The sequence below is a fragment of the Chelonia mydas genome, chromosome 3, assembly GCF_015237465.2.
Source record: "Chelonia mydas isolate rCheMyd1 chromosome 3, rCheMyd1.pri.v2, whole genome shotgun sequence".
NCBI lineage: Eukaryota > Metazoa > Chordata > Testudines > Cheloniidae > Chelonia > Chelonia mydas.
In genome coordinates this window covers 192,312,825-192,322,541 of record NC_057851.1, presented here as the reverse complement: position 1 = coordinate 192,322,541, position 9,717 = coordinate 192,312,825, and the positions used below count along the sequence as shown (strand labels likewise).

Genomic DNA, 9,717 nt, shown 5'->3' with positions numbered 1-9,717 from the left:
TCTCCTTTACGCCATCACTTTTCACTGCAAAGAGAATAGAAATTAGCTTTTATATCCCCTGTAATGGATGAATTGGGTCCAGATTCACTATAGCCAACTCCCAATATGAGCCCCATTATGAGTCCCAACATAAGGGGACTGACATGTGTGGGGAGCAGCAGGGAGGGGTGTGACCGGAGAATGGTGTGCTCCAGCAATCACCCACTAGCTAATGGTCTCAAGGGGACCATTGACTGCCGTTATAGTTTAGAGCAGCACCCAAGCTACACCAAGGCGAGGCTGGCACAAAGCTGGCTGTAGAATGCTCCCTGACGTCACCCTTCATCCCGCTCTGCTAAACCAAGTGGATCTCTGGTACAGGAAGGAATCTGGGACTTTATTCCCAAGGGGCAACATCTGCCACTCTTGCTCATCCTGAGCAACATCTTACTCCACAAGTAGCCCCATTGAAATCCATGGAACGGAATAAGATGCTGAATGGGAGAGAAGAATTTGCTCCCCGGTACAGAGGCAATACACCAGCTCACTCCATTATCCCCAAAAGGCAGTGTTTTGTAGAGTCTGGCATGACAGATATAATGATGATAACGCACAGGAACTGAAAAGTGAATGATTTTTGTAGTGTTACCAATCCAAATATTCTGATTCATTCAGGAACATGTGCTTAATGTGAAATAAGTCAACAGTTGCACTGACTTATTGGGACTACTCAACTACTTAGGTAACATGTGATCTTAAATGCCTTCCAGAATCAGGGTCTAAGGGTAGGATCCACAAAGGTACCTAGGCACCTAAACCCCAGACTTAGGTGCAAAGGTCAATAACAGGAAATTCAGATGAATATTGGGGAAAAGTTCCCGAGCATTAGAGTCCATCTGACTACAGAATGAACTCCCTAGAGAGGTTCTGGAAGTGCCACTTCAACCTGATCAGGAAAAAAAACACCAAAGCATGTAGCTACATTCTTCACAGGCAATGGGCGAGGCTTATTTCATTCATGCCTGTAGAGCATTGTGAGATGTTGAGATGGAAGACTATCATTATCTGAAGGAACAATTCTGAATTACTAGGGAGACTGCTTAGATACTTTCTCCAGTAGATCTCAAAGCACTTTACAAAAGAGGTCATTATTATTGTCCCCATATTACAAGGGGGAAACTGAAGCACAGAGAGTGGAAGTGTCTTGCTCAAGGTCTCCCAGCAAGCCACAAGAATAGCACCCAGGGCTTCCATGTCCCAGTCCACTGCTCGCTCCACTAGGCCACACTGCTTTTTAATTAATTAATTAATTAAGGCTTTTTAATCTCTAATAATGGTGCAATCTCAAAATTGAATCTGCCCCTTATACTAGTGAGTTACTGATAAATGTCCCTTTCTATCCCATCTCCTTTCTCATTGTGCCAGGGTCTATCTAGCGCTAGTAAATATTTCACTGTCATTTAAAATAAAAGTTTGATCATCGCTTGCCAGCAGGAATGCTCCCCTAAACCGGCTAGCTTCTATAAAGGAGTTTGGTGGGAGCTGATAGGACTTATCCTGCCCTGCTCATGAGTCTTCAGCTGAGGGAGAGCAGTGGGGGTCTTCTTGAAGACCATTGCACAACAGGAGTGGCCACACATCACCCCTGAAAATGACGAAGGGGACCACTAGGACCCAGGAGGAAGTGGCAGCAGGGGATGCAAAGGCAGTCCTGGGGCTTTCTCATAGAACCCAAACCTCCACATAAACATGAATATATCAATGACTATGACATGTACAAATCACTGATTCCAGGTAAGATCATTGGTTAAGAGGCTGCAAAGAAAACAGACTTGAAGAAATGCTTTGTGGGGTGAATGCCATGCTCATGGAACATACTGCATTGACATCCCTGTGTGACAGGGCATACCAGGCCCTACCTGCCCCCTGCTGGAGCCCCCACTGCCTTGGCACACGTTGCCCTATGCAGGTGTCCTTCTGGAAGAGAAGAGCAGCAAGTTCAGACCTCCAAGGGATGGGGGGGCTGGGCACTCTGCCCACTGCCCAATGAAGTGAGCAGTGCAGATGCACCCTAAGAGCAGTGTTTTCCTTCCACTAGCCATCTTCCTCAGGCCACATTCCTCTGTTGTGATTCGAATGGGTTCTTTGTTTATTTTGGCTGTTAAGCTCCTTGAGGAAGGGACTGTCTTTCTTTTTGCCTGTAAAGTACCAAGAACATCTAGGGCGCTACATAAAAACTGTCAGCTGATGGCAACTGCCTATTAAGTACTGACCTGGGCTGGACTGTACCAGTAATTTAGAGAAGAAAGACTCTCTAGCTGCTCACCAATACCCTGAGCCATTCACCCACCCTGCTGGAGCACCTCTCTCTTCTGCTCTGTTTTTACACTGTCTTTTATGATTTTATTAATATACTTTCATGGGTCACAGTCTCATTCCAAGTGTTGAAAAATCCCATTATGCAGTGGGAACTGGCTGAGGTGTGGCTGGCTGTTCTGGTTTGCCACCTTTCTGCTCTGAGATGGGTGTGGTGGGTAAGATCTCTTCCTTGGGCTCCACAATGCTGACATGGTCTGGCAGGGGTTTCTTGGGTCCAATTTTCCCACTTGGGTCCCAAGGCAACACAATCTTTACTTTAATACCCAGTACACCCTGCCTGAGGAGGACAAGGCACACAGCTGTACTGGCATCGTAGTTTACAGGGTCTCCACTGTGGATCATCAGGCCATTCACAAACTTCATCGACTTGGCTCGCTGGCCTCTGAGTTTACCGGACACCACCACCTCACAACCCTTAGCACCACTCTCCATGATGAAGCGGAGGACACCATAGCAGGCTCGACACACCACTAAACGTTCCCGGAGTTTGTAAAGCAGGGACTCTGCTTGGGCAATAGCACATGAGGTGGCCATAATGCTCTGATGCTTGATCAAAGGCTCCCCGCCTTTCAATGTCTTAAAAGTGTCTTTGAAACTGGCATTTTTATTAGTCTGATGACTTATCCAGGGGAGCAGGGAAGATCCAACTCCGATTAAAACATCCTGTCTCCTATCAGTAACAAAGCTATGATAAGAGCTAAGTCTAGTTAAATGGACTTTCCTTTATCATTCTTCCATTATGGAATGTAAACAAATGTCAGAATTTGAGGCAGATACCTGTGAGGAATTGAACGTTCCTCCAAAATGGAATGATTTCACCAGCTAAAGCAATACATATAGAGAGTTAGGCCTTCTCTACTAGAAAAGTTTCCCCAGTTTAATGATTGATTTTTGAATCAATCTTGTTAAACCAAGGCAATCTCATAATGTAGATCAGCTCAAACCAATTAAACTCTTCCTTAAAATGATTTAACTTGCATTGGTAATTTACCAAATTAAGCTAAACTGGTTTAAGCAAAGGTTAAAAGGGTTTAAGAGTGTCTCCTGGAACTGGACAAAAACTGGAATTTTTGTACTGTAGAAATTCCAATTTTTTTTTTACAAAAGCATCCTACATAGGGACAAAAAGTTGAAATAACAAAAATTGTTGCAAAATGAAAAGTTCAAAAAAACCTTTCATTCAGAAATGTTTTGCTGTAACATTTCCGATCAAAACAAAACATTTTGACTTTCCTGAATCAAAATGTTTCCTGTCCGTTTGCTGAAGCAAGTCAAACCACATTTCATTTTGACTTGTTCAACATTCATCTGTGTCCTCTGAGCTGCCACAATGCCTCATGGTAATTGTAGTTTGGGTGCTTCATGCCCCCTATTCCTCCACTGTGGGTTGCTGTCCCTCACTGGACTACATCTCCCATGATGCAGCTTAAATGAAATATTTTGATTCAGTTCGACTAACCAAAATATTCTGATTCGAGTCAAACCAACCTGAAATAAAATATTTTGTTTAGACTTCCCCAGTGGAAAATTGAAAAAAAAAATTGGCAAAACTGAAACTTTAGATTTTGAAGAAACTGCATCTTCTGTCAAAAAATATTTGAACAGAAACTTCCTGACCCTCTCTCATGTCTACCTTAGGGGTTCGCATCAGTCCAGCTAGATCACTTTTAAATCAATTTAATGACATTAGTTCAATTTTTCTAGTATAGACCAACCCTTACAATGTTTTAAGTAACAGAGCAACTACATTATATGAGTATTGTTAGACTTTATTAATGGCACTGAGATCTCTAAACGGGCACGGTATAAGGTTTCCAGTAAGAAGGACTAGCCCTTCCAATCCAATGACCTTGCAAATTATCAATGTCCACATCAGAGGACTGCATTTCTAGTTCTTCTAGAACTCCAGAGTCCCTGAATGATAAGACAGACACTACAAGGGGGAAAGGATCCTTCCATTAAGGAACAGCTAATAGAAAAATTTCAAGAGATGAAGATCTTCAGAATTCCATGACCTCTCTGAAAGTGAGAGCTGACATCTGCACATTGGATAAGAATAAGAAAATGACAGGCAATGAAAAGCTCTCCCTTTCAGAGAGGTCATGGAGTTCATTTTTAAATCAATTTAGCTACATTAGTTCAATTTTTCTAATGTAGTCCAACCCTTAGAATGTTTTAAGTAGCAGAGCAACTACATTATAGGAGCATTGTTAGACTTTATGTAATGGCACTGAGATCTCTCAACAGGCACTATATAAGATTTCCAATAAGAAAAGCTACCGAAGACTAAATCTTTTAAATAAAGAGATGCTCAAGATCCAAATCAGCATTTTTGAACAGCCCATGTATGAAGGAAATTGAGCTCTGAGGCTGTGATTTCACGCATTTTAAAGAAGGATTCATCTGCCAATAGGGGATGCTGATACAAGGTGAGAATTTGATTGCCCCAAGTTCCAGACCATTCATATGCAGGTGCTTGGAAGATGGCCAATCTAAACACGCCAAAGTCATAACTCCAGATAAATAGAATGGGCCAAATCCTCAGATGGTGTAAATCAGCATATCTCCATTGACTTCACAAGTTTACACCAGCTGAGATCTGTTGCTTTAAAGTGTGTTAGAACTTAAGCTACAATCCATGTAATAATTCTGAAGCTTCTTTTCTCTCAGCTCCCTGATCTATTTGTAGTTTAAAGTGTTTTCATTGATTAGTAGAACACAAGCATGTTAAAACAGCTGTACTTTTGAATATTTGTTTTAGCTATGATGCTGAATTCACTCATATCAGTTTTCCAAGACTTTTAACTTGGCCCTTTGCACAAATTCCATTAGCAGCAAGTAGATTAATGGCTAAACCCATTTTGGAGATTGAAGTGCTATAGACTGTAAGAAAAATACAGAAAAATTGCATGGTAGCCTGAAGCCCAGACTATACTGGTGAACATATGGGTGGCTATTAGAATAAAGAACATACATAAATTAAATTAAAGGTAATTTTCTTCCACTCAGTAAATGCACTAAATCCAATATGTGTTCTACTCAATGCCAGTCATTGGAAAGCTTTAGGCATCCCTGTAATGTAATCACCAACAGAGTAATGAATGTGGCCATTATTCTATTGCAGGATGCAGTACAACTTTGTATTAGTAATGGGATAGTATTAACAGTGCTGATATTTCCCCCCGCCATAAGTGAATCTATCACAAAACCGTTCTACCCATGTGCTTTCTTTTGGTTACAGGATCACACTATTTGTGTGGCCAGATGCAGGGGCGGCAGGTTTGTATAATTTTTGGTGGTGCCCAGAACCCGCCCCTGCCCAAACTCTGCCCCCCACCTGCCCAAGGCTCCGGGAGGGAGTTTGGGTGGGGGAGGAAGTCTGGGGTGCAGGCCCTAGGCTGGGGCAGGGGCTTGGGGTGCAAGGTGCAGGCTCTGGGAGGGAGTTTGGGGATGGGAGGGGGTGCAGGGCTAGAGTAGGGGTGTAGGGGTGAGGGATCTGTCTGGGGCTGGGAATGAGGGGTTTGGGGTGTGGGAGGGGCTCAGGGTGAGAGTAGGAGTGTGCGGGGGGGGGTGAGGGCTCTGCCTGGAGCTGGGGGGTTTGGGGTGTTAGAGAGGCTCAGAGCTGGGGCAGAGGGTTGGAGTGCAGGGGGATGAGGGCTGGGACTGGGACTGGAGATGAGGGGTTTGTGGTGTTGGAGGGGGCTCATGACTGGGGTGCAGGGGGATGAGGGGTTTGGGGTGTTGGATAGAGGGTTTGAAGGTGTGTGGGGGGGTGACAGCTCTGGCTGGGGGTGTGGGCTCTAGGGTGAGGCAGGGCTGGGGATGAGTTTGTGGTGCAGGCAGTTCTTATGTTCTGTGTTTGCACAGCACCTAGCATAATGCAGCTCTGATCCACGACTGGGACTCCTGGGTCGTGTTGCAATACAAGCAACACCACAAATCTATACGTATGCGGCAGTTTACCTGGCTAATCCACAATCATTGGTTTATGCCTCAGGAATAGCAGGGGAGTTTTACGCCGACTCTGTAGGCCCAAATTCCAGAACTTCACCGCTTGCCCACAGAATGCTCCTAAATGGTTTAGTCTTGGCTACCTTAAAAATTACCTCTCTCCTCCTCCTCCTCCTCCTCCTCTCTACTGTGCTAATTGAGGTGCTTCAGCTAACAGTCCTCTCCTGACATAAATGGTGTGAGAGGGCAAGCAGAAAGGTATTCTCAGGAAAAGCGTCTTGGCTCTACAATGCATTCCCTCCTGGATTTGCCACAGCCTGGACGTGGTAACTTTCAGGACATGCTACGGTCTACGAGCTCCACCTGCTCTCCCCCAGACTTTTTCCTCCTGGTAACTGGGAGAGAAGCCAGGCTGGGACGTGTTGTGTGGGGGTTGGCAAGATATTGTGGGGTAAATTTTCAAAGGGTTGATGCCCATCCTCCCAATTTACGTGTACAAAATGAATTACCCCCACAATCAGGGAGGTGGAAGCTCTAGCACACAGAGCTGCACCCACAACTGAACTGTGAGGGCAATATTTATAGGGGTAAAAGGCTTCCACGAAAAGAGACTGCTCCTTTGAACAATCAGAGGCCTGGTTTTCTTGTACAACCTTTGCATGCAGGCCTCAGTAGGCACCCTCTGCTAATATGTACTTATACGTTTAGTAATGCACTTAGATCCTGGCACGGGTGTAATGAAATGAATAATAATAAATTAATAAATAAATGAAGCTGGTTGCAGGATCCTGCTGAAAATCATTAACGTATTACCTGTTTCACAGCACACACAGACACACAGGCCCTCCTGCAGGTTATATATGTCCAATAGATGCTATTAGCAAGTGTATGCAACATTCCCTGACCCAACACTCTTACCACAGAATAACCCTCTGTACTGTAGCTCCTGACACAGAGACCTGTAGACCAGCCCCTTGGCAAGTTTTCAGTGCAGTCAGAACCAAGATGGACTCTTCTGTGAAATCCTGGCCCCATTAAACTTCAATGGGGCCCGCATTTCAATCGAGGTGTTTGGGAAATGCCTTTGTGCACTGTCTACTAGAATTCGGTCTCCATGCATCTTTCTCTGCACAAAAGTGGAGATCAGTGACCTTCCTGTATCATTCTTCTCCTCCTAGGATCAAGCAGAGGGCTCTCCATGAAGTCCTACATAGGCATGTGTTGGGAGGAGATGGGCTCAGATCGATAGGTGGAAAGGTTCGGGCTGGAGCAAGGCTGCGGGGACCGTGTTTCATTCCCATCCACATCATAAAAGGAATAAACAACATAATACAGCTCTCCCATTTGCTTATCAATGACTAGCAAAACTGACAGAGGCCACATCAAAGGATCCAGCACAGCAGGTATGTGACAGAAACCAGTCATGTACAGTTTTGCCAAACTACACAACCCATTTAATGGATTCACACTCTAACCAGGGTGAACATTAAATTACATTGCTTATTCTATAAAGCTATATTGCAGAAATGGGTGGGTTATCCATGGCTCTGTTTAGATTAACTAACAATGGAAAAAAGATTGAAAAAGACCTAAAAAGCAAAGAGGAAAAGGAAAGGGTTGTGCCTTTGAAATCCTGAAATATAGAAAGGCTTTCATCATAAGTCATATGGGTTTGGGGGGGAGGGGGAGGAAATCTGGTGCATTGCTTTAAATCAGTGTGGATATTTGTAAATTATTTTTTGTTACTGTTATGCAGTAGCTGTAAAACATATAAGATCAATTCCCAAACTATATGAAAGCTTATGCCCAAATAAATTTGTTAGTCTTTATGGTGCCACCGGCACTCCTCGTTGTTCTTGCTGATACAGAGTAACATGGCTACCCCTCTGAAACATTCCTACAGTTCACTTAAAACATGTTAAGGGCAAGGAATGGTATTTCCAAAGCACCTATGGAATTTAAGAACGCAAGTCCCATTGTGCTCTGTTAGGATATAGATATTCAGGCCTGTCTGTAAAGGCCTATACTCTAAGAATTTAGGTGTATTCTTATCACTTGGCTAGTTATAGAGGTACAAAAGAAAGAATCAAAATCACTGTCTGCTGGTGTAAGGGCCTTCTCTTACTGTGACAGTTTGTGGCCCTGTGCTTAGGCTAAGGCCTTTGGCTAAGCAGCAGAGGCAGCCATAAGCTGGGAAGCGAACGGTCACATCCTCACATTCCAAACTAGTCACATTGAAAGAAGGTGCTATTGAGCTGTTAGGAATACAGTCCTGTCCTGATAATGCCTATCACCTCCAGAGAAAGGAAAGTGCCTAGAAAATGTAAAAGGAAACAGCATCCTGTCTGGCAAGAACTCACTTATCAATACTGGGATGTGAAATCCTCACTTCTGTATTGTTTTGTCATTATAGTTCCCACTTTGCTATTGTTTGTCTGTATAATCTCTGTCTGGTTCTGTGATTGTTCCTGTCTGCTGTATAATTAATTTTGCTGGGTGTAAACTAATTAAGGTGGTGGGATATAATTGGTTACATAATCATGTTACAATATGTAGGACTGGTTAGTTAAATTTCAGGAAAATGATTGGTTAAGGTATAGCTAAGCAGAACTCAAGTTTTACTATATAATCTGTAAAAAGAAAAGGAGTACTTGTGGCACCTTAGCGACTAACCAGTTTATTTGAGCATGAGCTTTCGTGAGCTACAGCTCACTTCATCGGATGCATAGCATATCGTGGAAACTGCAGAAGACATTATATACACACAGAGACCATGAAACAAAACTTCCTCCCACCCCACTCCCCCGCTGTTGCCAGCGGGGGAGTGGGGTGGGAGGAAGTTTTGTTTCATGGTCTCTGTGTGTATATAATGTCTTCTGCAGTTTCCACGATATGCTATGCATCCGATGAAGTGAGCTGTAGCTCACGAAAGCTCATGCTCAAATAAACTGGTTAGTCTCTAAGGTGCCACAAGTACTCCTTTTCTTTTTACGAATACAGACTAACACGGCTGTTACTCTGAAACCTATATAATCTGTAGTCAATGAGGAAGTGAGTGGGCGTGGGTGGGAGGGGGTGAGTGTGTGTGGGGGAGATGGGAACAGGGGATGGGGTAAGAAAATTGCAATCATGTTTTGCTAAAGGGGGAGATGGGAACAGGGAATGGGAGTAAGGAAGTTGGAATCATGTTTGGCTAAGGGCAGGAATGGGAACAGGGACACAGGTGTAAGGCTCTGTGGTGTCAGAGCTGGGAAGGAGGATACTAAGGAAGGAAACTGGAATCATGCTTGCTGGAAGTTCACCCCAATAAACATCGAATTGTTTGCACCTTTGGACTTCGGGTATTGTTGCTCTCTGTTCATGCGAGAAGGACCAGGGAAGTGAGTGGGTGAAGGAATAAGCCCCCTA

At 44.0% G+C, this 9,717-nt stretch overlaps 1 protein-coding gene across 1 annotated transcript; it reads right to left on the bottom strand.

Annotated features, from left to right (window-relative positions):
* Window positions 1-2,417: 2,417 nt before the first annotated feature.
* LOC102944761 (40S ribosomal protein S3) lies at window positions 2,418-2,864 on the bottom strand. The gene has a single exon (XM_007064157.4). The coding sequence runs from the start codon at window positions 2,788-2,790 to the stop codon at window positions 2,437-2,439; it is 354 nt and encodes a 117-aa protein (XP_007064219.2). The 5' UTR covers window positions 2,791-2,864; the 3' UTR covers window positions 2,418-2,436.
* Between the last annotated feature and the right edge of the window lie 6,853 nt (window positions 2,865-9,717).